The sequence below is a fragment of the Podarcis pityusensis genome (genome assembly GCF_964106645.2).
Source record: "Podarcis pityusensis genome assembly, chromosome: 2".
In the NCBI taxonomy this organism is placed as follows: Eukaryota; Metazoa; Chordata; class Lepidosauria; order Squamata; family Lacertidae; genus Podarcis; species Podarcis pityusensis.
In genome coordinates, this window is record NC_138029.1 from 13,040,901 (window position 1) to 13,068,186 (window position 27,286).

The window sequence follows — 27,286 nt, forward strand, 5'->3', positions numbered from 1 at the left end:
CTGCAAGGTTGAAGGCTATCTGCTCACCTGTCGTAACTAATGGGGAAATGGCCTTCACTTACTTTATCCAGCACAAGGACCAAGTGGCCACTCGATGCCTGACCAGTACAGGATCCCATTTTGTCCACTGCCTCCTGCAGACAGTTCTGGGCTCTCTCGGGCTGAGCTGCGTTGAGCCCCTGTGCCAAGCACTGTACATGTTGTGGGGTCAAGAGATGCGAGCCAGTCAGCATGGCCTGGTGGAGGAAAGCAAAAATTAAGATGCAAGGCCATTTTGGACACCCACAACCCCAGTGAGGTGCTGCTATCTGCCACCACAACCATTTGTGCAATTCTTAACTCAATATTTGCTTACCGGTACTTACAAGCACTTTAAAATCACTTAATATTTAAAAAGAGAGATTACAAATAAGAGGGTTTTAAATCTCCAAAAGCGGTATGCTGAAATATACATGTAAGCTGTAAAACAGCATCGTAAACACGAAAATTAAGAAATAGCTATTTATTAAGAAATAATTTATTGTTATTTTAAATGGTAGGGAGAAGATATAGTGGCTAATGTGCCACATGAGTAAAGATTAAGTGCACCCGAGATTTTTTTGTTGAGTTTCCAGGGAGGGGTGCATGGCATAAGCCAGCCAGATGGGTGGGGTTAAATTAATAAAATAAAAAATGCATACACACATACATACATACATACTGTACATGCTGAGAGACAGATTGGTTATAGGAGAATTCTCTCTTAATATTAGAATAAGAGGTCACCATGCAAAGCTATTGGCAGTAATTTAATAGCCATCAGCGCAAATATTTCTGCTTTCCAGATACAACAATTCCCCTTCTCTTCCCAGCCATGCACTGTTCTGGGTGTTCTTCTGACACCCCAGAGCCAATTTTGTGGGGGAGGAGAGGTGAGAAAGCCCAGTTGTACAAGCAAGTCCTTGCACGGGGCTTCCGCTATCATGACTTGTTGGGCAAATCACACCCGATGTTTGCAACAGAACCAGAAGGACCCATTTTAAAAAATAAACCAATAAAAAACCAAAGCATTTCACACAAAGTGTAACTTACAGAATTCACTGCAACAGGAAGAGAGACGACAGCCACTAGCTTTAAAACAATCGAGGGGATTGGAAATACTCATGGGAGCATGAGTATATCAATAGCTAAACAGAACCTCCATGGTCCGTAACAGTGTGCCTCTGCACACCAGAAGCTGGGGGCAAAGTCATCACCTCCATGCTTTGCTTCTGGGAAGCATCTGGCTTGCAAGCTGGACCTTTGGGTGCAATTGAGCTCACCAGTTGCTATTTCTGACTGCTAAAAGACTCCTGGGCTCCTCACCTTGAGCAGTGCCAGATCCACTTCCTCACAGCCGCACTCCCTGAGACATGCCTGAAGACGGGAGGCTTTTTCTGCTAAGTTTTGGTCCTCAAAGGCTGGCAGCAGGGCACCCTTCCAGCAGCTCAGGACATGCGTCTCCAGGGACTCGGTCAAATCCTGTGGAGTGAAGAAACCGTTGAGTCCCGCAGAACCTGTCACTCAGTTGCAAGCCAATGGAGCAGAAGGAGAATTGGCTCCCAGTACATTTCTGAGCACAATTCAAAGTGTTGGTGCTGACCTTTAAAGCCCTAAATGGCCTCAGCCCAGTATACCTGAAGGGGTGCCTCCACCCCCATCGTTCAGCCCAGACATTGAGCTCCAGCTCCAAGGGCCTTCTGGCAGTTCCCTCACTGCGAGAAGTGAGGTTACAGGGAACCAGGCAGAGGGCCTTCTCGGTGGTGGCGCCCTCCCATCAGATGTCAAGAAAATAAGCAACTACATGACTTTTAGAAGACATCTGAAGGCAGCCCTATTTAGGGAAGTTTTTAACGTTTGATCTTTTATCGTGTTTTTAATATTCTGTTGGGAGCCGCCCAGAGTGGCTGGGGAAACAACGAGAGCAATGAGGTTTGGGAACAAAAGGTGCTTCCACATCCCAATTGTGCCTTGTGCTCCCCACTTTTAGTTGGTAGTGGTGGCAGCAGTGGTGGGACCCCCACCCCCCAGTCACCCAGGTCCATTCTTTTGCCTACAGTCACAGGTGCCAGGCGTATAAGTAGCACAACCTCTCTTATCCTTTGCTAGACTTTAGCCACCTCTTCTCTGCTGCTGGAAGTCAAAGGGCTCAGCCTTCTGGCAGATTTGGGGCAATGCCGAAGACCACGGAGATCTCACCTTCATCCTCTTGTCCAGGGCAACCCTGCCATTCCACCAGTCCTTCCTGTCCGTGAGGTTGGAGATCTCTTTCTGTTTCTGTAGGATGGCATCAAGTTCACCAAGGGCTGCACTTACAGGTACCTGAGAAACAAAGGGGCATGATGGAAAAAGGTGGCCCCTCCAACCAGGAAGCTGCCAATGCAAATTTTACTTCCTTACCTTGGTGTGCATGGTCTGTATCTGGATGGTCACTGGGGGGGCATCTTTCTCCAGCCGTGTCAGCAAGAGGACGTCCCCAATAGTTTCTGGCTGGATGCTCACCAGGGTTAATATACACACTGTTACCCCTGTGGTGGAGACAGCAATGCCCCCCAATTTTTAAAGAGAAGAACTGCACGTAGGGTGGTTAAAGCAACACTTTTATTTGCTGGAGCGTAACAGGAGGCACAAATGTGCCATCAAGTCCCAAACTGCGAGCACAGAAGCTCCTGTGTTTCTTAAGACACAGCACCTCCTCATCCTACACAACACCCTTTAAAACGAAACACATTTCTAGTCCTTGTTTTGATAAATAAGTATAAATGAGGGGGTCTCTGTTGGCATTTCAGGATCCACAGATGGCCAAGGAAATGATTATGGTCAACTTAACTCTACACTCCCAGCTCCATTCCCAAATAAGTGAAAATAGTTCCCGTCACCCAAATCCCGCTCATTACCTAAAGCAACATGCCCAGCATGACAAAGCATGAACTACAGAAATCCAGGCAAAATTTACAGCTCTTTTAATTAAATCATCAACGTTCCAATTCCTATCTGGAGTGCACAATTTTTTGTTTTTAATTCTAGACCAGGGGTAGGCAACCTAAGGCCCGTGGGCTGGATGTGGCCCAATCGCCTTTTCAATCCGGCCCGTGGATTGTCCAGGAATCAACATGTTTTTACATAAGTAGAATGTGTCCTTTTGTTTAAAATGCATCTCTGGGGCATAGGAATTGGTTCTCCCCCCACAAAAAAAATATATAGTCCAGCCCACCACATGGTCTGAGGGATGGTGGACTGGCCCACAGCTGAAAAAGGTTGCTGACCCCTGTTCTAGACCGTGGTATTGCAAAAACTGCCAGCTCATTAAAGGGTTCTGCTGCAGCGATAAGACTCACAACCTTTTCTGCTATAGGAACACAGATACCACCATCCTTTTGAATGGGGAGCAAGTACCACCTGCTCTCCCCCACTGAAGTCATGTCATATACCAGAAGGGATTTGTTGCAGCTGTTCTCTGAAGTTCTCCGTCTCCAGCTTTGTTGGGCTGGGGCTGCTGAATTCAAAGAGGTTCTGTAACTCAGAGAGGTGCTGGAACGGAGAATCAGTTTTTCCTTCTTGCAGGCTAAGTGCTTCCAACTGCTTTAAGGCGCTGGCCACAGATACCTTTTTCATTTTGCTAAGAATCAAACAAGAGGCCAGGGGTCATTAAGACATCAGCTTTCAAAGGATGTGCAACAGAAAGCATGAGGCAAGCAAGATGCTAATTTCAGTTGCTAATAGACACTTCACACACCCACATTTTGGCAGCAGCATAAACAAAAGCCCGTGTTAAGATTCACGGTGACATCCAAGCAGATTTTGCTTTCTACCAGCATGGATTTTAAATACGTTTGAAAAACTTATAATGGTTGGAAAAGGCATTTGGAAAATGGATGTTCTGGGGAAATGCGTTCAGATTCACTCCCTTGTATAGATCTGATACACTGATACAGACCCCAATCTTTAAGACAATTTTACATTTTTACAATTTTACAATTTTAATACTGCATCTCTGCATGATTCTTTGCTCTGACTTTGCCTGCTTTAGATGAGCTCCTCAGGGAGAGACAATTCTGCTGCATCAAGAGCTGACTCATCATTGTAAAATTATTGTTTATTCATTGTAAAAACAACATCTGGAAGAGGCTTTAACTCCCTGCAGTCATGAGGCTTGCTCAGGTCCACTGAGAGTGGATAATTTTTTACTCTCTCACACACTTCCAAGTAAACCTACACAAGGCTATGTTTTCCACACTTACATACAGTATACACCACTTCCCCTTCCCCCCAAAATATGAGCTTACTGGAGCTTCTTGTAAATGACGGTCAGTATCTGATGACGAAAAGTTACAGAGACCGACTCAGAAACAAGGTAGGCAGTAGCAATGGGGTCTCGGCTCCCAGTGCACAGTGCCATGAGCCGGCAGAGATGGCTGTAGAGGGCACCCGGAGGGTAATGTCCAATTGCGTAGAAGGCAGCTTGCAGGGAGTCATAGACAGAGTCCATGGACAAGGAGTCTACAATAGTTTGGGAGAGAGAGAAAAACCTGAATTAAATGAAAAACTGAACATTTATGTTTATTCTGTGAACTGAACAGCGTGATTCCAGAATAACAAATTTTAAGAACTGTTGCAAATTTATAAAATTTATTTAAATTTGTATTCTACTCTTCCCCCTGGCTCAGCATCATTCATATCAGTAGCAAGGAATCTTAATTAGACCTGTCAGGCCCCTGGATTTGGCCTGCGCCAGGCCACTTCGAGCAAATCACGTTTACCTGTAAAGTCACCTGATGCCTTATGCCATTAGGCACAGAGATCTGTTATCTGTGATGTAAATGCTAAGGTTGGAGGTAGGGGGTTCTCTTATCTCCAATCTTTGTGCTCTTTTCTCACAGCACTAAGATTAGAGATAAGCCTCTGCTGCTGTCTTTTGGAAAGCAAGTAGAGGCTCACTTCCAATCTTATTGCTCATATGACCTCAGGTGATTGACAAGTGGGTGGTCCTACCACACCTGTCAAAAATGGTCCACAGGGGGCAGGCCAGTTTTGGATCCAGTCTCTGGCCTGTTCCAGTTTCCCACAGCTGGTGTATATGGTTCTTCGCTCTCCACATTTTATCCTCACAGACTAAGACATTGTTGCCCAAGGTCACACCGTGAGCTTCATGGCCAAGTGGGAATTCCAACCCTGGTCCTGGTCCTGTAACCAGGAGACCACAGTGGCTCTCAATAAACTTATTGCCTAGTAAGCATCTTTTAGATTATATCTTGAACTCTTGAAGGCCAGGTTTTTAGACTTGGGAGAAGTAGGGACAGGGTGTCACCATGAGCTGATTGGGTCATTTGAAGCATGTCCCCCCCTCTCAATCTCCACATCTGCAGAATGGGAATAAATTATATTGACCAGCCCTTGCACAGCTGTTTTAAAGATTACTGCAGCAACATATGCAAAATGCTTTAAACCCCCAGCCCTAGGACACTGCTTACAATGTGAACCAAGGAAGACGAAGAAGGAGCCTACCACCCAGACTTGTGTGAACTACACAAAACCCCAGTGAGGCCACGGCATTTGTCATTGAGTGATGAATTCAAGAGTCAGAGACCTTGGCTTCTGTTTAGCCGAAAGACCCAAGTTTCTAGTCCTCAGCACCGCAAAGGCTTAAACCTTGGGAACTTCTGAAGCCTGAAAGGCTCAGTAATTTTTTGTGAGAGGGAGAAAACACATTCAGTGCCTTCCTTCCTCAAAGCTAGTAGAGTAGGGAACATCTAAGGTATTTTTGTGTATGTTTTCAGAACCCACCTTATTTTTGTGACTGCAAGTTGCTCTAAGCTGTTTTTAATACTGTGTTTTAATGCTGTAACCTGCCCTGGGACGTTAGGCTGCCTCACAAAGTGGGAATCGTGGCTTAAAAAAGGGAGCTGAGGAGCAGAGCGGAGAGGCTCATGTTTCTTACTGGCAGGGGCCTCCAGGGAAGCAGCAAGCGGGTGCAAGTTGAAAGGGTCCTCTGAAGCTCTCTTCTCTGTAGCCTGGAAAGCCTCTTGCAAGTCAGTGCTGGCATCACGCCGGAGAACCTCTTGGTCCTCTTCTGTGTCATTCAGCCGATGGATAGGCCGCCTCCTGCGTTCTGCAGTGAGAAGTAGTAATGCCAACGCATCAATGCCAGCTGCAAAACAGCCTCTATAATCAGGGATGTGGCTTGGGTGCAATTTCGCATGGCACCCTGTTGGGCACAGAATGAGGCTTCCCAAGCAAGAGCTCATACCACAGTAAACCTTTATGTCAGCTGCAGCACATGAATACACATATAACGAAGGCCAGCTACATACCTGAAATGAATTACTAAGAGATCTCAACATTGCATTTAAAAAACAACTTTCTAACACTTGTCATTGAGAAGGAAGGTTGGAAAGCATGCAGGTTACGCCTGCTGAATTTGATTACCAGTGGATTAAGGTCTTTCAACAGGCCTTTGCTTTGCCCCATGATTAGAAGAGGAGATATTCAGAAACTTCATTTTAAAAGAGCAGGTGAGATAACCCCAGCAGATTTTAAGTCATAAAATATGGAGCAAAGCATGGAAATAAAGGCTTTTGGATCTTAAAATATGCCCTTGTGAGTTCCTAAATTTCCCTCTTCCCCTAGTATAAAGACCACATGTTTAGTAAGTTTAAAAGTATTTACTTAGAAACTCTCAAAAGTTCAGATCCATGTGTTTTTCCATACAGCAGTCAGAAAATGTTGCACAGGCAATAAAACTTTTCTTAGTTACAGGGGTGAAAGTTCCTAAATTATTGGTATAAGAGCTCAAGAAAGGCTTGTAAGAACCATGTGGTCTGAGCTGCAGCAACCAGCTCTGACCTCCTCACATGTTGCGCTTCTCAAATAGACTGGTAGGGGGCAGTCCCTCCCATGACAAGCTAAGCCTGGAAGGACAGTTTACTCTACGGTCTTAACCCCTTCATGCATTAATTAGACTTAAGCAATGTCAGCTGTATGAGGCTAGTTACCCCACAGGATGTTCTGCTTCAAAGCTTGATGACAGGCAGAAAGGAAGACGACAAAGAGAAATCAGACTTGCTCCAACACCTATGGAATATTCTTATTTTACTCTGGCTTGTTCTTTCCCTTTAAAGCCTCCTGTTTCCCCTTACCCTCCTGCTACTTTGCCTAAGAAGCCTGTCAACTAGCTCATTCCTAGGTCTCTCGCCTTCCATCTTCAACTACTGTTTTCTTTTTCCAAGCAGTCACATCTCACCTTCAACTACCGGCGCTTCTTCATCGGAACCCCGTAGGACTTCAAAGCTGGCCTCAGGACCTTCCTCAATGGTCCTCAGAACCTCCTTTTCTTCTTCATCCTGAGAATGGGCAGTTGTCTCCTCACAAGGAGCTTCTTTGGTTTCCTCCTGCTGCTTTCCTCGTCGAGAAACTCCCCTACCCCGTGGCCTCCTGGGCAGGGGCGTTGCCATTTGAGAGCAGCCGTCTGAAGAGTTAGCGCTACAGCTCATCCGGGATGCCTTCCTGCTAGAGGCCACCCTTCTTCCTGTCTTGGGGGTGGCAGGCACTGGCTCTTTGGCAGCAGGCAACTGGGACGCCTGCATGGCTTCTGGAGGATCTTCCATATCACTGTCATCATAGAAAGAGACCTGGGGGGGGGGGGGGGGGAGAGAAGTTTGTTTTGCTTTCTCTTCACCTCCCCTTCCCCAAAACTCTTAAACTAATGGAATTGACTACCACAATATTTGGTGATAGCTGCTAGATTATATGGGGTTTGGGGGGTGGGGAGGTTGGACAAGTTCATGCCAGGATGGTGATATTATTATCTCCAGGTGCAGAGGCAGCATGCCACTGAATACTAGTCACTTAGGAACAAACAGCAATGGGAGACAGCCATTGCTCAGAGCTATTATGACATTGTCCTGCTTGTAGGCTTTTCCTAGGCATCTAATTGGACAATGAAGAAAGCAAGATGCTGGGCTGTATGGGTCCTGACCCCATTATCTTTGCCTGTGATGGTGGTGGCAAGACTGGTGGGAGCTGAAGCTGAACAGCATCCAGAGGACCAAAGGTTTCTTATCCCTGCTTTAGAAGGACAACACAAGAATCCTGCTGGATCAGACCAGCGGCTGATCTAGTCAAGCATCCCATTTTCACAGCAGACAACCAGATGCACCCCTCACCCCGGAAGCCTGCAAACCAACTCCATAGATTAGCCATGTAAATATTTAAGGTATATTTTTAATAAACCACAGCAGCCACAATTAACGTTTCCATATTAAGACCATGGCCCAGATTAAGCAAGGCAACTTTCAGGTTCGTTTCATGCTAGGGTTGCTGACGTTTAATAGATTATTATTATTTTAAGTGTTACCTTAATTCGAGATTTCGTTCTCTTCGACACTTTAGGAGCCTTTGGAAGTTTGGTGTTTAGCTTTGGAGAAGATTCCTCAAAAACTGCAAATGGAGCCTTCAGGCGCGGCTTGGCTGCTGAACGCTGGGTCGGCCTGGGAGCTGGGAGGGATTTCTGGGCTGGGGTACGGTGCTCGACAGGCGGTCTAAGGACAACCGGAGCAGCCTCTGAATCAGAGTCAGCCAGGGCAAATGGATTATTAGGTCTGGCCACGGGCAGAGGTTTAGTTCCTTGGATTCGCTTAGACTTTGCTTTTTGGTCAGCTCTTGGCTGCTTCGGCGTTTTGCTTTTCAGGGGCAGCGTGCAAAGTGAACTGACTGCCTTTTCTGCCTTTTGCTTGCCTTCTGGGTTCCCGTGGAGAGACAATGGGGACTTCCAGGACCAAGCACTAGAAAATAGGTTTTCTGCACTGTCATATTGAGTAGAGGCTAGGATAGACATGGTACCCACAGCTTTGGCAAGCAGCAGCCTGGCCCTTTGGTATTGGAAGCCAAGCAGCCGAGTCTCCTTAGAAGACAGCAAGCTCAAGCCAGTCTCCAGAATCCCCCAAAGTTTCTTCTCTGGTCTGCCAGTGTTCACACTTTGCCAAGCCAGAGTCACATAGATATGGGCCACCAGATTATCAAGAATCTGAACTGGGGACTGATGAGGTATGACCCCCTTCTTGCCTTGAGAAACGCAGGCCACCATGCTGGAGAGACGCAAAGCCACAGTGGCACACCGTTTCAGACTGGTCTCAAGGAGATGCAAGCCTTCCGCCGTGTTCCCAGATGCCAGCTCCTCCTCTGCAGAGGTGACCAGCCAGCCGAGACAGACGGCAGAGAGGACCACATCAGAGCACAGCAAGCAGTGGCAGGCCTCTGGGTGATTCAGGAAGCCAGCATGCTTCTTCTGTTTGGACTTCAGCACTGGCGAGGTGGTTAGGGTCTTCTTCTGCAGTGAGACTGTGTCAACAAACTCGAGGGAGACCTCTTTCAAGAAAGGCTGCTCTTCCTCAGTGGGCTCTACACATGTACCTTGAGGCGTCCTGTTTTTAGACCTGCCTTTCCTGGGCTTGATTTTCACACCTTCTTTTTCTTCTTTGGTTTCAAAAACTGGAGGCAGAAGAGATGAGCTAATTGAGTATTTTCCCCTGGCACCAGAGGAAAACACTTCGCAAATCAATTTGAAAGCTTAAACACAAAATTGATCTAAACCTGTGTTTCCCAAACTTGGGCCTTCAACTGTTTTTGGACTACAGTTCCCACTGGTCCTGCTAGCTAGGAATGATGGGAGTTGTAGAACAAAAACAGCTCGAGACCCAAGTTTGGGAAACACTGATCTGAACCCTCCACAAAGGGAAAGTCATCTTTGGACTAAGGGGTGTAAAAGGTTCTTTACGCCCAGGCAGGAAACAAGCAACCAAGTTACTCAGATTCCTATTTACCAATATTGAAAGGATGAAGCATGGCACCTTTTCAGAGGAAGCCCACAGCGCATAGCTGTCAACTTTTCCCTTTTCTAAAGGAAAATTCCCTTATTACGAATAGGATTCCTCGCAATAAAAGGGAAAAGTTGACAGCTATGGCACAGCGGGTCTCAATATCAGTGTGTTTGAAGATCCTACACCCTCAAGCTAGGGCTGCTGATATGCTGCAAATGGGTGCCCTCAAAGCATCCTGCCTCTCCCAATTTTTAAAAATAGGGTTTTAAAAATTTATTTAGAGGGTCTAGTTTTTTTGCCACCGAGGTCTCTTTCTTTGGCTTTGGGAGCCATCTGGGGCTGACAGGCACTCTTAGCATTGGAAAGGGCAGGTGGGGCTGGTGCTTTGCTTTACGTTGTACCCGGCCCAACTGCCTATTTTCCTCCATTCTTATTCCGTTTTTTGTAAAGGGAGGATTTGCTGTTGCTTGCTAAGTGTTTGTGGAATTGCCCCTTTTAACTTTGTGGGCACATGATTTTGTGAGGATGCATTGCCCACGTAGGTGGGTTTGGCTTTGGGGGAGGGGAAGAGTTTATCAGTCTGAAAAGTCTGGAACCATGCCCTCAAGCCCAGATCTACCCTTCCAGAGGGAGACTTGATTATCCCCTGGAGTTAAGTCACAGGGCAAAACAACTCCCCTTCTGCAGACGACAGTTTGCCTCCCCATTCTTCTTGCAGCAAGAGGTTCCAAAGTTCTACCATCCCTGCTCTGGCTGCTTTAGGTGGGGTGGAAAAGCCTCACCTGTGCCCGACTCAAGAAGAAACAAGACCTGCTCCAGATCCAAGCGGCACAGCTCCAGGTCACTGCGCTGTAGTTCCAGTCCACTCTTCAAGACCAGGAAGCGAGCACACCTGATAAGAGCAGGCCAAGCAGACATTAGAGGGTTCCCAATATTCAACAATTGCAGCCACACACTGCACCCTATCTCAATATGCTGCTCTCTACCAAAATTTCACAAAAGGCTGTCCTCCGCCCTATGCCCATCACAGCTCTGCACAGATAAGCTCAACAGATTAAGGAGGGCTTGCCTCTAGGCTTCCTGGGTCCACATTTTTGAGAAGGGACTAGGCCAACACAAGTTCAAGTCTAGGTCTCTAATTCCCCCACCTATGAGATTGTCTGTGCAATGTTATTTTCATTATATATCAGGGGTTGAGAACTGCTGACCCCCCACTTTCAGGTGCTGGACTCCTGCTTCCACCAGACTCAGCCAACATGGCCAATGGTCAGGGATGATAGGGATTTTAGTTCAGTGACATCTGAAGAGCCACGGGTTTCCCCCTCCTTACCCATTTACATTCCTTACCATCGAATAGACTGAAGCCTCATGGAGATTTTCAGCATTTCCAGGCAGAAAGCTTTTGCTTCATTGACAATCTCGATCTTGCCCAAGAGGGAGACAAAGCTCTCGGAGCAAACAAACATGTCAGCCAGCACCTGCCACTTCTGCACCAAGTTATCACCTGAGTAGGATGGTCAAATTTGTTTGGGGCGGGGAAAGAAACATTTAAGTTGCGTATGCGTAGGGCATTTTAATTGGACATCCAGCTGCACCATGTTTAAGGCTTTCAAAAGAGATAGCATGCTGAAGTGTGGAACACAGAAACTCCACATACATTAAGATCGGGCAGGTGACATTCTTTGGGACCACCTATTCACTGGGCACTTGTCCGAGAACTAGGAGGCAGGAGGCTTCCCACCCCCCAACTAAGCAGTTTAAGGATGCCCCTGCGCCCGTCCAGCTCACGCAAGCTGGAGTGGTATGGCGGCTTGCTCAGTAGGACTGGAGAGGAAAAAGGATCCAATATACATTCGAGACATTGTGATATATCAGCATATTGTGGTATTAAGCTGCTGATGTATCACATCAATGTTGAAAACCAGATACAGTGGTGCCTCGCAAGACGAAAAGAATCCGTTCTGTGAGTCTCTTCGTCTAGCGGTTTCTTCGTCTTGCGAAGCAAGCCCATTGACGGATTAGCAGATTAGCGCTATTAGCGCTATTAGCGGCTTATCGGATAAGCGGCTTAGAAAAAGGGGGGGGGAGGAAAAAAACCCCGCAGGAACTCGCAATACATTTTCGTCTTGCGAAGCAAGCCCATAGGAGATTCGTTTTGCGAAGCACCTCCAAAACGGAAAACTCTTTCGTCTAGCGAGTTTTCCGTCTTGCGAGGCATTCGTCTTGCGGGGCACCACTGTATCGCTCAGCCTTAGTGTTTGCCTCATTTGATAATTCTTTACCAAGGTAAACCATACTGTGCACCTCATCTACAGTATACAAGCATTCCCTAATTAGCACAATTTATTCTGCAAGCCATGGGGAAAGCCAATGAGCTATTCAGGGCATCTTGCCTCCCAACCACTGAAAGCCTCTTTCTGGGATTTAATTGGGCATTTTGCCCACAGGTTTCTCAAACCTGCCTATGCATCCAGAAGAGCTTTTAATGCAGCTGAGTATCCAGATGCTGAACTCTGCACCCAACATCAAATATTGCAGCTACATTTATTCTGGTTGCAAAGTTGCAGGTTTACTTCCCTGCATTTTTTTTTTAAAAAAACCCCATTGCTCAGATGAGGTGAGCTGTTGAAGAGTTTCATTGCTTGAGCTTGGCAGAGTAAATGAAAAAGAGAAGTAAAATAAGGAGTAGCAACTGGGGGGGCATTTGCTTGTAACAATCCATAGATTTTATGTGGTTAGGAAGCCGTTCCAGTACCGAAGGTCAACCAAGCTCCAAGATTGTGTGCTGAAACATATTTGGTTTATTTTCAGAGGGAGGAATTCAGTATAGCTCTAGGGCTATTGTTCTGTCAGCGCTAATTTTCAGCTTGCCAGATGGAACAATTCCCCCTCTCCCCTCCCCTTGCACTGTTCTAGGGGCTTCTCCTGCCTCCCAAAGGCCAGTTTTGGGGAATGCTGGAGGGGTGGTGACAGCAGGGAAGCCCCATTGCGCCAAGAGAAGCCCTTATGTAGGCTTCCACTAGTGGGACCAGTTAGCTGCTGAATACCACCCAGAATGTATATCTCTGCCATCTTTTATGGAATAACTTCAGCATCTTCAACTAGAACAAGTTATAATTTTTAAATCACTAAAACCAGCATATGGACAGTCTAAATTTAGTTAAACTACTCCACTCATTTTTCCATGACACCTTTTGCACAACTGTCTAGCCCAGCTGCTCCCAAATGCAACAGACTACAGTACTTGAAAACTACCTGAAAATAGGCCACTTAATAATTTTTCTGTCTGTTGTCACAACCGTAATGTGCTGTGCTAGGTATGCTGCATGATTACTTAATCGTATTTTTAATTGATTTCCTACATTGTATCACAATTTGCATTCCATAGAATTCCAAAAAGCTTGTAAAGCACAATCCATAGTGATGGATACTAAAAAACACCAGCTGCTCCCTTTCGAGGGTAGATACGGCATATCGGTTTTATCCAATAGATCCTTGGGCTGAAAAGGAACTAGTAAACAGCAGCAATATTCTAACAGTGGACCGCTTCGCCCCAGTTTAGGGAAAGTTTCATGCATACAGGATTTTGAAAAATAGCAAAACTCTTTGCACACTTTCAGAGGATAGCAATAAACATTTTACCGTGATCTACAAACTGATGCTCTGAAACATCTTTAGCAGATGTGTCGCTGATAATCAGTGAGAAGCTCAAGAGGATGCTGCGGTAGAGTTTGTGAGCATCACCCAGAGCCGTTTCAGGAGTCTTCCATCCTGCATGATAGGAGAGAACACACACTATACGTTACTACTGTGTTCAACAAGCTTTGTAGCTTCAAGGAAACCTTTCCACAAGCAACCCATATGAAAGGACCTCTGTACGCTGCCAATATTTGGGAGACGTGTTCAAGAGAACAATACGCAATGCCCACATAGTGATAAGCACGCCTATTAGGCCTCTAACTATTGGGATGTAGCTTACAGAACACCCAGTGGTTTCCTAGGGCCGTACATTTTAAGGGGCAACCTGCTTTCAGAGATGAGAAACTCTTGATTAGCTCCCAAGAAATGCAAATGTTCCCTGGAACACAGTTCGCAATGAAGAGGGAAGCAGATTTTTACTTCCAAGACTATTTACAGGACTAGTGCATGGTGGGAACCTCTTCTACACACAAGGAAGAAACTTCCATGATATATGACACTGTTAGCATAGCTTAGAAACAGGGCTGGGCAACCTGGTGCTCTCCAAACATTATTGAACTCCCTACTCCTATCAGCCTCAGCCAGCATAATCAGTGACCATGGATGATGGGAGCTGGAATCCAAGAATAACTGGGGGACCACAGGTTTGCCATCTCTGGCTTAAACCCTCAATCTCTGCTTGTATGGTGGAATTTACAACAACCCAAGAACTGCAGATTACCAACCAACACTGCTGTTCTGCCCCAGAATTTAAAATTGGCTGTTCCCTTTCCACTTGGGAACGACATGCTGTTCACCTGCTGGGTGAAACCTAACTCTAGTATGCTCCTCCCATACATCTGGAAAGGAACATCTTCTCTTTGCACTTGAATGTTTGGATACCCTCTCCAGCTCACAAAGTTCTCAAAATCTTCCATTCATTTACAATTCACTTATTGACAGGTGAATTGCTAGTATCAGATGAGTACAGATTAGTATCAAGGAGGAGATGCATGGATGCTTCTGCACTCACCTTGAACCCAGAGTTTTTGCCTCAGTGCCAGTGGGAGGGCAGAAGCTGGCAGACCAAGGTAAGCGGCTGTCAACTGGAGAGCACTGGCTCGGAGCAGGTACCAGACCTTAGAGGACCTTTGCAAAGCAGGGTTCTGCAAGATTTCCACTAGAAGAATGACACCTTCTTCAATCTGTCCGCATAGAGAGGAGGGGAAATGATCAGTTGCAAAGAAGACTGTCTTCCATTGTGCACCAACCAGCGTTTGATTTATGCTGCAAAAGCTTAGGTATCAGAATGCAATTGATAATTGACCCCAGGGAAATTTTCTGAAAGTTTGGAAGTGCCTGCAATTTGACACCCATGTGTGCATTTCATAGCTGAACCTAGAATATCCCAACCTGATCCAGCATTCTCCTATCCATACTGCGGACAATAGGATAAAAACCAACCCACTTGTGGCTAGCAATGATCTACGTTTATAATTAGCCCAGTAGTGGTGGGGCTCCTCAGTTCATTCCTGCAGAATCCCCGCAGAATCAAAGCTCCAGCCCACAAGTACAAAAAAAGTTATCAAGCCTGTATGGATCTTGAACAAATTGAGGTGCAGCCTAACTGTGACAAATGGTTCAGCCCCTTCCAGAATAATTAATCAGTGCAACCTACTTATGGGCAAAAAGAATCACATATTGGCAGAGGGGCAATCTTGGTTTTGAATGTTTCAGCAAAGTATTAGCCATAGCATAATGCAGTAGGCTCTCTTTTAGGGTCCTACGGACCCAGAAGCATCATTCCCATGTGGCTTTCTACTCTCTCCTTCCTGGCACATGTACACACAAACGCTTTTTTACTGAATATAGTTCTTTTAGTAACCTGGCTTGCTTGCCAGTCTCAGCGCTGTGCAGTGAATGCAAAAGGGCAACCCCCATGAGGATACCTTGTGGTTTGCTAAGCACAGCTTGCTACGGAGCACAGCTAGTGTTTGATTGGTCAGCAGGCAAGAGTCATTCTTTCTGTCCACATTTTGCAGGCATGATTCAGCCTCCTTTAAAGTGGTCTGCAAGAGAATAAAACAGGACAAAATAACATTAGCACAGCAGTTGTCCGCTAGAGTTGAAATAACAAGAGTTCAGACAACATTTGTCCCATTTATCAGCAGCTGACCTTAATAGCAGTAATGAGAAAGCCATCTATAAATCAGGTCTGTGGGGCCTCCAACAGGAATAAGCTTGTCTCCAGATTGTCACCTTCATGGCTCATACAGTGGTTGTGGTTGTTTAGTCGTCTTAGTTGTGTTCGACTCTCCGTGACCCCATGAACCAGAGCATGCCTTGGAAACTCACTTTCTTCTCAAAGCTTCTCCTTTTTTATGTCCATGGAGTTTTCTTGGCAAAATACTGGAATGGATTGCCAGTTCCTTCTCCAGGTGGATCACATTTAGTCTAAACTCTCAGCTATGACCTGTCCATCTTGGGTGGCCCTGCATGGCATAGCTCATAGCGTCTTGGAGTTATTCAAGCCCCTTCACCACAACAAGGCAGTGATCCATGAAGGGGCACACAGTGGTACAGTTGCTTAATTGTCTCATTTGCCCTCACTGAGGTTTATTTTGGCTCTTTGCTTTCAGGTCCAAGTCAGACTGCTAATTTTGAACTAAGGCCTTGGGCAGTTATCATTCTCTACTCAGCCACTGGGAGACGAGATTGAACTGAGCCCCAACAGCAGAGGTTGGAATAGTTCCCACCACCACAGTTGTCAGATGGCCTCCTGAGGGAGGTTTGCCCATCTCTGCCACTGTTGGCTTTCCATCATGTATCAAAAGCAGTGCATTGGGAAGGACCTCTCAGAGCAATTTGCTATTCAGACATCTCCAACCCTGAGGGCCCCTGGAGCATTTTCCTTTCTTTGTTGATGCTTTGAGTTAAAGTGAATTGTTAGTACATCTGGTGATCCTTTTTAGGAGGTGGAAAGGCAAAGCATGGCTACATCAAAGCTGTACAGTGGTACCTTGGTAGTTGAACGGCTTGGCTCTTGAACAAATCGGCTCCCGAACGCCGCAAACCCAGAAGTGAGTGTTCTGGTTTGGGAACCTTTTTCAGAAGCCGAACATCCAACACGGCTTCTGATTAAGTGCAGGAAGCTCATGCAGCCAACCAGCAGCTGCGTCTTGGTTTTCAAACTGTTTCGGGAGTCGAACGGACTCCCAGAATGGATTAAATTCAAGAACCAAGGTATCAATGTATTGAGGAAGCATATTCAACTCTCACATTTCCCAGATTGGCAGCCAGTAGGGCCTTGGGCTGTAAAAAGCTCCATTCTCATTGGTAGAGCAACTTTAAAGCCCCAAGCTGAACACCCAACATCACTAGTTAGAGAGTTTTAGGTGGGAGGGCTGGGCGAAAGACCTCCAACAGCTGCTGCCAACTGTGCTGGGGTAGATGGAACAGAAAGTCTCCCAGCAATAAGGTGGTCATTTTTTTAAAGGGTATTTGTAACAGTGATACGTACGTAGGGCATGAAACCTAGCAAGCTGCCTTAGGCAGAATCAGATCTGTGGTCCAGTACTGTCCACACTGACTGGCAAAAGTTCTCCAGGATTTCAGAGAGGGATCTTTTCAGGAGATGCCAGGGACTTTTGCCATTCACAGGACTACTCTTCATGCTCACCTCAGCATAACTGGGACATTCCAGATGGAGAAGTAGCTTGGAAATTTGGCACAAGGCATTGGTCTTCCCCACAGAGTCTTCAAGTGCCCCGGAGAGGGCTGTGATGAGGAAATAACTCTCTATGGCCTGTAATGGCTGCATAATAAAAAAGGAAATAAATCTATTTAAATATGTGCAGGGTGGTGGGGACCCAATCCAGTACAGTCAGGGATGGTCAGTTTTGCTATTCAAGGGAACTCTGTGCTCACGAGGACCCGAGCTCTGTAATAAAAGTTGCCATGACCTAACAGGAAAGCCTTCCTGGGTGCGGCGGAGATCGGCTCAGATGGCATTCAGATACAAAATCTGATTCTAATCAATTAACTCTTCCTTTCCGGTCAAGGGGCAGAGTAGCATTGCTCCATGACTTTTTCCAGAATGTGGAAAGCAGTCAAGTTCATAGAATAACACATCTGGAGACTTGTTACAACTTCTTTCCTTTAGAAAATGAAATTGAGCACTTTCATTAAATGTTTATAGGTCCATATACAGCCAGACATTGCTGCCAGCTCTGGTCCACTCACCATGGCAGAACTGGCCATTTGCTGTTGATGCAGCAAAGGGTGGAACCACCCTTTTCAGTTCGAGGGAAACATTATTATTTTATTCCTTGCATTTATATACAGTGGTACCTCGGGTTACAGACACTTCAGGCTACAGACGCTTTAGGCTACAGACCCTGCTAACCCAGAAATAGTACCTCGGGTTAAGAACTTTGCTTCAGGATGAGAACAGAAATTGTGCTCCGGTGGCAAGGCGGCAGCAGGAAGCCCCATTAGCTAAAGTGGTACCTCAGGTTAAGAACAGTTTCAGGTTAAGACCTCCGGAACAAATTAAGTTCTTAACCCGAGGTACCACTGTACGCCACTCTTTTCCTCCTAGGAGCTCAAGGTGACATACATGGCTCTCCCCTCCCAATTTTATCCTTATAGCATCCCTGTGAGGTAGTTACAGATAGGTAGCTTGCACACGAAAGCTCATACCAAGAACTAACTTAGTTGGTCTTAAAGGTGCTACTGGAAGGATTTTTTTTATTTTGCCTGTGAGGTAGGTTAGGCTGAGAGATGGCGACTGGCCCATGGTCACCCGCTGAGCTTCATGGCCAAGTGAGGATTTGAACATTAGTCTCCCAGGTCCTACTCTGACACTCTACCCCCACTGGCTCCCACATTCCCTCACAGGCAACCTTCCAGTGGTCACTTCCCATAGGCATCTTGATCAGCCTCTGTGAGGACTAGACGGGCCACTGGTGTGATCCAGCAGGACTCTTCTTAGGTTCACCAAGAAGCACTAAATATTGCAATTTCTTGTGCTGTCTCTGCTCCCAGTTCTCGAATCAGAAAGCAAGGCACCTCAGACTGGCAGGGGCAGAGAGGGAGAAGGGCGGGCATAATGGGACTCCTACAGGGGGAGGGAGGTGAGGTTCTCAGGTGCAGCCATCATGCTGCTGCCCCAAGGCTTTTCACAATCAGCCTAAAAGAGAGACAATGCAGTGCTTGCATGAGAGCAGGGAAGTGGGGGGAAAGAGGGAGAGGGCCTTTCAGGAAGCTGAAGGAGAACAAAACCCCAGTTATATAGACTTCTTGCCCAAGCAAAGTGCCTGGCTCATTACCTTTCCCATCATTCTGTACAAAGCTGCCATGATGTGTAAGGATGCTGCTGTCTGCTCAACGTTACGTACAGCTGGGACCCTGCCCTTGCAGGAGAGGAGCTGCTTCCACAAGGCAAGGGCATCGTCCAAACACTTTGATTGCACTGAAAAAGAGAGTTTGTGTGTTGGGTGGGGTCAAGAGACTGCAGTGACAATCAGCACCTCGTAGGGAGAATCAAAACACAGTTCTTTGTGCAGTAACTAGAAACTCACATTTCACATGTCCCTTTCTGAGCAATGAAAATTTAAGGTTGCTTTTTGATGGGTCAGAAATACCTATGGTGCCTTTTATAATCCAGTTGGGAATCAACAAACTGAGGAAGCTTGGTTAGAGAACACCCACGATCTTATTTCCCCCATTTTCTACCTGATTATCAGATGATAAATTCACTAGTATGATCGGGCAATACCGCTTACAGAATTGCACCCACCTGTCAATCACCTCACATGGCAGCACTTAAGCTAACAGTTCTTAGCACCTAATGCTTGTATCAGATCTTCGCACCCAACATCATATGACATCAGGTGACTGGCAGGTGGGCATGGTTTGCCTGAAATGGTGTTGTAGGCCAAATTTAGCAGCCCAGCAGGATGAAAGTTCCCTACACCTGCTTCAAATGTATGTGTGTGTCTCGCCCCACCCTCCCCGCCCAACCAAGTTCCTTACCAGAATCCACAGACAGGTTAAATGCAATGCCAAGATACAGGAACTTGTCATCCTGGGATTTGTTCTCATAGTTTAGATCATTGGTCTCAAAGCCTTCAAGATCTTGTATGCCTTTCTGGCCCCTGGCATGGGCACTCCTGGTCCTCTGCTCTTGCCTGATGCTCTGCATTTGAAAAAGCAACATGGATAAAGATTGGTATGGAAGTGAGAGCACATACTGTCTGTCCCCAGCGACATAAAATCTTCATCCCTTGTGGAGCAGCTCAGGGCATAACAAAGAAAGCCACTACAGTGGTTTCACTGAGCCCAAACCTCATGAGGCATCACAATAATTGACACATCACACGATGCATCACAATTCTTCACAAAAGGTTACTTCAGTTTAAAACCACCTCCATGCCACTGTAAAAGTCCTATCCTACTATACATTACAATTGCAATGCAGGATACCCTGGAGATGCTGAAAAGCTTACAGCAAAAAAGGCAGGGAGTTGCTAAGCCAAAATATGTTCAATTCCCAACATCTCCACTTAAATAAGCATTGGTGCATTATGGATGTTTTGCTTGCTACACAGTCAAATACACTTTAACTAGGATTGTATGCAGCAACATGACAGCAGAAAGAATGCAAAAATCAAATACAATTTTGTTTTCCTTGACCCTCATCTGAGATTTTAAGAAGATGGGGGAGGTTTCTAGACCTTTTGATTAAAGAAAGTAAGCAATGGGGAAATGCCTGATGAGATCTGAGAAGCGAGAGGGGTGGGCTTTTTAAGGTTTCTAGTTGTCAGGGATGAGGCTTCAGTGCTTGGAAATAAGGTAAACAGCATATACAGTGGTACCTCGCAAGACGAATGCCTTGCAAGACGAAAGAGTTTTTCGTTTTTTGAGTTGCTTCGCAAGATGAATTTCCCTATGGGCTTGCTTTGCAAGACGAAAAACGAAAACGTCTTGCAAGTTTGTTTCCTTTTTCTTAAAACCGTTAATACGCAGGGTGACTTCGAGGAGCAACTCATAGCACGCGGTGTGGTAGCCTTTTTTGAGGTTTTTGAAGACTTTGGTGATTTTGAGGACTTTGGGAAGCCGTGCTTCGCAAGACAAAAAAACTCGCAGAATGAATTAATTTCGTCTTGCGAGGCACCACTGTATACTTCTGCAGCAAGGTTAGTAGAAATAATCTGCATGATTTTATACAAACTGTAGCATTAAACTTCTAAAACATAAAATATAAGCAGCTCTGAATTTAGTCGGCAGAGCTCTGTGCTGCTTTGCTTACTGCCACATACCTCATGCATTTTGTCCTCAATTGTGCAGATGTAAAGCCAGAGTAAGGCTTGGGCCTTATCGTCCTGGAGCTGCTCCTCATTCTGGGGAGTCTTTGGCACAGAATCCAACAGCCACAGGGCTTCATGAACAGAGTCCAGGGCAGAGCTACAGCGGAGGAGACAGAGTTTAGTCAATGGTGTCTCCCATTCATCAACCATGGAGGCTCTTCTGGACAAATTCTGAGGCATCTTAGCACACAAATTATTAAATTTAGATCCCACTCTTCCTCCCAAAGGGGCCCGGAGAAGCAAGCTACAAGGGCTAAACTTTCTTAAAAACAATTTCAATACAGATGCAGACTGGGAAAGAATTCAACTTAAAAGGCTTGCTGAAGGAGGAAGGGCTTCAGAGAGTGCTAAAAAAAACATCAGCCTGTCTGATATTCAAGGGAAAGGAATTCCAAAGGGCAGGTGCCACAACACTAAAGTTCTGATTTCTACAGTGTATGGAATGGGCCTCATAATAAGATGGTACCTCCCGGAGGCCCTCACCTGAAAAGAGCAGCGATCAATTGGGTATATAAGGAGTGAGACCATATTTCTGGTATTTTGGATCCAAGCTGTAGAAGGTTTCATACACAAGAAACAACACCTTGAACTTAACTTGGTGACTAATTGACAGCCAGTAGGGTGGAGGAACCTGTGGCTTCCAGATACTGTTAGACTCCAATTCCCATCAGCCCCAGCCAACCTGGACAATAGTTGGGGATGATGGGGGCTGAAGTCCAGTAACATTGTGGGGAGGGGAATCACAGGTTTCCCCATCCCTGCTCAGACCCATGAGAGTGGTGAGGTGTGCGTGTTGAATTGTAGCTATGGGATCAGGGGGCAGAGAACTGCTGCTGAGAAAGGAAATTGAGAAGCAGGGGGTTGTACTCTGCACCATTTGTTAAATGCAATTTGTATGTGACATGCTTGTGTTTATGACTTGTCAACAGCAGAATGAAGAACATGGAGAATTATAAACACAAGGTCTCCTAGGTTGGGCACATTCATGAGAAGCTACTCTTTTTGCTTTGCAAAATAAAAGCAAAAATAAGTCAGCAATACAGTGACACCTCGGGTTACATACACTTTAGGTTGCATACGCTTCAGGTTACAGACTACACTAACCCAGAAATAGTGCTTCAGGCTAAGAACTTTGCTTCAGGATGAGAACAGAAATCATGCTCCGGCGGCGCAGCAGCAGCGGGAGGCCCCATTGGCTAAAGTGGTGCTTCAGGTTAAGAACAGTTTCAGGTTAAGTACAGACCTCCGGAACGAATTAAGTACTTAACCCGAGGTAAGGTAAAGGTACCCCTGCCCGTATGGGCCAGACGTGACCGACTCTAAGGTTGTGCGCCCATCTCACTTAAGAGGCCAGGGGCCAGCGCTGTCTGGAGACACTTCCAGGTCACGTGGCCAGCGTGACGAAGCTGCTCTGGCGAGCCAGCACCAGCGCAGCACACGGAAACGCTGTTTACCTTCCCACTATAAAGCGGTACCTATTTATCTACTTGCACTTAAGGGTGCTTTCGAACTGCTAGGTGGGCAGGAGCTGGGACCGAACGACGGGAGCTCACCCCGCCGCAGGGATTCGAACCGCCGACCTTACGATCAGCAAGTCCTAGGCACTGAAGTTTTACCCACAGCGCCACCCACGTCCCTTTAATACAGTGGTAACCCGAGATACCACTGTATTAAAAGGATGGATGGAAACCTTAGCAAAGGCCAGAGCAGAATGCCCTGATACTGTGCTGCAAAAAAGTAAATTACAGTGGTACCTCGGGTTACATACGCTTCAGGTTACAGATGCTTCAGGTTACAGACTCCGCTAACCCAGAAACAGTACCTCGGGTTAAGAATTTGCTTCAGGATGAGAACAGAAACTGCGCAGTGGTGGCGTGGCGGCAGCAGGAGGCCCTATTAGCTAAAGTGGTGCTTCAGGTTAAGAACAGTTTCAGGTTAAGAACAGACCTCCAGAACAAATTAAGTACTTAACCCGAGGTACCACTGTATATCCTTAGAACATAGATGCCTCTCTAGCATAAGGTTTCTTAATTTGCATATCTTGACTTCAAAGTTCTTTCTTGAGTTGTGGCGGAGCCCCAAAACCTTTCAGCAAAGGGTGGGGATGGAGGAGTAGAGATTAGCTGCTCCTGACTTAGAGGAAGGATGAGAAATTGGACAGAGAAAAGGAAAATAAGCAGGTGGCAGGGCCCGGGCAGGACCAATAGCCACAATACAAGGAACAACCACCTCCTTCCATTTCTAAGGTTGAATCTGCCACGCAGAAGAATCTCATCAATCGCCACTTTCTTCTCCAAGGGGCACACACCTCAGCTAGGACCCCGAGCACTTATCACAATAGAAGCTCCAGAGAATACTGGCCACTCACCATTCTGTCTGTTCACTGTAGTCATGGTAACACAGAACCTGTGCCAGTTCCACCAGAATCACAGCCCGCTCGTGAACCCAGCCGCTGCCTTCTGAACAGATGTCCAGCAGATCGCAGATCACGTTGAAGCGCTCCTGGCCAGTGTCTACCCGCACGGTCTTGTAAGCCTTCAGCTCCTCCAACAATACTTTCATGAGGACCTCCGTATCCAAGCTGTACCCCTCCAGGCCCTCCTTTAGAGTCCTGTGATGAACATGCAGGCAAAACAAGAAGGAAAAATTACAACAGACCCAAAGTAGGGCAACTCCAGATTACACGGTTACAATAACACAGTGTGCCTTTTATTCTCATCTTGCCAGATGTCTCCAGGGCCAGCTGCACTGTCAGGCAGAGTGATCTGGCTGCCTCAGGCAGCAGAAATGGTGTTGAGGTGTTTGTGCCCAGAGGTCTGCCCTGCATTTCCTAAGCTAGCCTGTTGTCCTCAGGCTGCCCCATCACGAGTGTGTTCCCCCCACCACAAAAGTACTGTATTTTTTGCTCTATAAGACTCACTTTTTCCCTCCTAAAAAGTAAGGGGAAATGTGTGTGCATCTTATGGAGCGAATGCAGGCTGCGCAGCTATCCCAGAAGCCAGAACAGCAAGAGGGATTGCTGCTTTCGCTGCGCAGCGATCCCTCTTGTTGCTCTGGCTTCTGAGATTCAGAATATTTTTTTTTCTTGTTTTCCTCCTCCAAAAACTAGGTGCGTCTTATGGTCTGGTGCATCTTATAGAGTGAAAAATACGGTACATTAATTAATCAGTTTATTTCAGCATATTAGCATTACACATTTAGCAGTAAGCAACCAAACCACATAGAAAATGAATTTTATCCATCTTATGTAAATTGTGTGTTCTCCCTCTGCATTCGGCAGGTGTGGAGTTGCTAGAGTCAGTCTGTTGGCCACAGGTCCAAGGTCCCTTGGAGAGCAGCTCAAACGATGCTGCTACAGTGGTATAGGCCCCATGTTGTCTGCCATTAAAACTTTTCAGAGTAGGTGTACTGCTGCCAGAATGAAGCTCTTTGTTATTTTAAATAAACTTTAATTTTTAAAATAAAGACAAAATACAAACGTTGAACATATTGATACAAAAGAGGGTGGGGAGAAAAATTAGAATGGATAAGAGGGGCAGAAAAGGGAAAATAATAGCCTACATTAATTTGTGTGGTGCATCTTTTATCATCACAATCCCCAAGGCATGGAGAAATCACTTTATCCTAATCTTCTAAAATATATCACTCCTCAAACTTCATTGGAACATTGAGGGTCTATGTTCTGTCTCTGTTGTATTGATGTATATCAAAAGTTTAGAACAAATAGTACAGAAATGAATCGATTTAGATTCCTCCCTAGTCACTTTTATTTGATATGTGGTAAACACCAGTGTTTATGCCTATTGCCAGGACAGTCTGGCTCTGTACATGGAATAGGGAGATGAAACGTTGTCTTTCATGCATCAGAATGTATTGGGTTGGCCCTGGACACAACTGGGATCTCACAAGCAGCAAAGAAACAACGCATTGGGCATCCTGCTATTTGTCCCAGCATCATCTAGCATCAGTCTCTAATTGGGGACATGTTCCCTATCAACATACCCAATTTATTTTAAGCTGGTGGCAAACTGTGCATAGAAGACCAGCCTCAAGACGCTGGCAAAGTTGGGAAGTTGGTTAACTTGTCTGTATTGAAATTAAAGCCTTGTTTACAAGGACCTCCAAATATGTGGTCTCCATGCAATATGAAGTGGGATTGTGACTACATCTGTCACACCACACATCATAATGCATGAGAACCCAGTGTTGGGACCCCAACATTTTGCACCAGTTTTGAGTGGCAATTACTGCACAGGTTAGGCCTATATATGTTGGATTCTACTGCTGCCACCTATGCGAAGTTTTGTGTGGAACTCTGCAGCAGTGACGTTCCTTCTGCTGCAAATAGGAGTCCTTACATTTGGAGGTTTCCATGAACAGCATGACAGGTTTGGTGGATTCTGTTAAATACCCTGTGGAACATTTTATGGAAACCCCACAAAGGTCAGAAAACAGCAGACTGAGCATTCCCACTTTATCTGATGTCAAGTAACAAAGAATTCTTTTGTTTGTCCTACAGCAGAGATTATAGGAATTTCTATTACAGGAAGTGATATATTTTAGAGAAATATGATATTCAAGGAAGTAGATATAAGGATTTGAAACATCACAGAAGGAAGGATGGGAAGTCAAAATGCTACGGGAATACTGTATGGAAACTGAATTAAAATGTTTAAACTGTATAAAAATCAATTAAAAACTATGACAAAAAAAAAAAAGGAATTGCATGAGCCATTGTTTTTCTGGGTCTATTTTGGACTGCAAGTGCCTTCAAGTACAGCCCTGTCATAGCTGTTTTGGCAAGCACCATGTGCTTAGATGACAGACGCTTCAGGTTACAGACTCCGCTAACCCAGAAACAGTACCTCGGGTTAAGAACTTTGCTTCAAGATGAGAACAGAAATTGCACAGTGGCGGCAAGGCGGCAGCAGGAGGCCCCATTAGCTAAAGTGGTGCTTCAGGTTAAGAACAGTTTCAGGTTAAGAACGGACCTCCAGAATGAATTAAGTTCTTAACCCGAGGTACCACTGTATATACATTTAATATACACAGATTTTATTGCTTAATAGAGTCTTGACTGTTGCTTAAGGGAGGACCTAAGTGTCAGTGGGTATACCAGCCTCATTTCCTATGTTCTTTCTTTAGTGGTAGGATGTGACATGAGGCAAAACTCTCCAGTTCCTTCCGAACCAGCGGTGTCCCTTTTCCCGGAGGAAAGGAGATATAAGCTGGAACATCTTTATGCATGTGAGGCGTGGCAGGGAAGATCCATGCCACAAAGAGCAGGAATTGTACTCCTCTTTTAGTAGTCTTATCTGCTGTGATTATCTTCAGAAGCACAAATAAAACAGACATCAGGTTTTAAACTGATGTATGTAAGTCAACAGCCCGCGGGTGGCGCTGTGGGTTAAACCACAGAGCCTAGGACTTGCCGATCAGAAGGTCGGCGGTGACGGGGTGAGCTCCCATTGCTCGGTCCCTGCTCCTGCCAACCTAGCAGTTCAAAGCACCTCAAAGTGCAAGTAGATAAATAGGTACCGCTCCAGCGGGAAGGTAAACGACGTTTCCGTGCGCTGCTCTGGTTCGCCAGAAGCGGCTTAGTCATGCTGGCCACATGACCCGGAAGCTGTACGCCGGCTCTCTTGGCTAATAAAGCAGGATGAGCGCCGCAACCCCAGAGTCGGTCACTAATGGTCCTAATGGTCTGGGGTCCCTTTACCTTTACCTATGTAAGTCAACTTGAGCACTGTTTCAACAGTGGAAGGACAGGGTGCAGATTTTCCAAAAGCTACGCATATGCAGTAAGACAAATACAAAAGTTTTCCCCCGAACTGCCATTTTCAAGTTCTGACAGGGCAAACCTCAATCCCCCATTTTAAGAGTAATACCCAATCTCTCGGTTCCATTCTTACTTCAGTCTCAGGTCATCAGATTTGCTGGCATCAATTTTGACTTTGACCCAGGCGGAGATTGGCTCTGCCATCTGTTCTGTTATCCTGCTGCCCTGAACAGCCAGCCAGAGTACCACAGCCTGGAGAGCCTCCTCTAACAAGCCCAGTTTCCTGTAATTCTCCACTTGAAGCTTAAAGCAATTGTGTAGCTGTGAAGAGAAAGAAAAGCATTTAAGTGGCATGCAGTGGAGGCTCGTCTTCCTTCCTGAAGAGAAGGAAGTAAAGCCTTTCTAGTTCAGGTTCTCATTAGCTGGAGCAGTGTTTCCTAAACTTGGGTCTCCAGCTGTTTTTGGACTACAATTCCCATCACTCCTGACCACTGGTCTTGTTAGGAGACCCCAGTTTGGGAAACGCTGAGCTACAGCATGAATTGCTCAACTACAGCCTATGCCTTAAAACTGTCAAACTATGCCAACTAGCTTTATAATGTCTTCTAACTGACCAACTCCCCAGA

The 27,286-nt window shown here is 45.9% G+C and overlaps 1 protein-coding gene and 1 long non-coding RNA gene across 2 annotated transcripts in view; one reads left to right on the plus strand and one right to left on the minus strand.

The window, feature by feature from the left end:
* ESPL1 (extra spindle pole bodies like 1, separase) overlaps positions 1–27,286 on the minus strand; it is a 42,083-nt gene that overhangs the window by 5,638 nt on the left and 9,159 nt on the right. Inside the window, exons 7-26 of the mRNA XM_080994335.1 lie at positions 26,794–26,981; positions 23,250–23,492; positions 20,834–20,978; positions 19,548–19,710; positions 18,842–18,984; positions 17,191–17,325; positions 15,461–15,580; positions 14,545–14,716; positions 13,476–13,604; positions 11,181–11,337; positions 10,616–10,725; positions 8,372–9,504; positions 7,259–7,646; positions 5,957–6,127; positions 4,305–4,518; positions 3,450–3,637; positions 2,419–2,546; positions 2,218–2,340; positions 1,345–1,500; positions 63–236 (exon numbers count right to left, since the gene is read on the minus strand). Coding sequence (XP_080850461.1) covers positions 63–236; positions 1,345–1,500; positions 2,218–2,340; positions 2,419–2,546; positions 3,450–3,637; positions 4,305–4,518; positions 5,957–6,127; positions 7,259–7,646; positions 8,372–9,504; positions 10,616–10,725; positions 11,181–11,337; positions 13,476–13,604; positions 14,545–14,716; positions 15,461–15,580; positions 17,191–17,325; positions 18,842–18,984; positions 19,548–19,710; positions 20,834–20,978; positions 23,250–23,492; positions 26,794–26,981 — 4,380 coding nt within the window. The remainder of the gene's footprint in view (positions 1–62; positions 237–1,344; positions 1,501–2,217; positions 2,341–2,418; positions 2,547–3,449; positions 3,638–4,304; positions 4,519–5,956; positions 6,128–7,258; positions 7,647–8,371; positions 9,505–10,615; positions 10,726–11,180; positions 11,338–13,475; positions 13,605–14,544; positions 14,717–15,460; positions 15,581–17,190; positions 17,326–18,841; positions 18,985–19,547; positions 19,711–20,833; positions 20,979–23,249; positions 23,493–26,793; positions 26,982–27,286) is intronic.
* LOC308471194 lies at positions 23,327–26,247 on the plus strand. The gene is made up of 2 exons (XR_013982775.1): positions 23,327–23,410; positions 26,027–26,247. It is a non-coding gene; the product is annotated as an uncharacterized lncRNA (long non-coding RNA).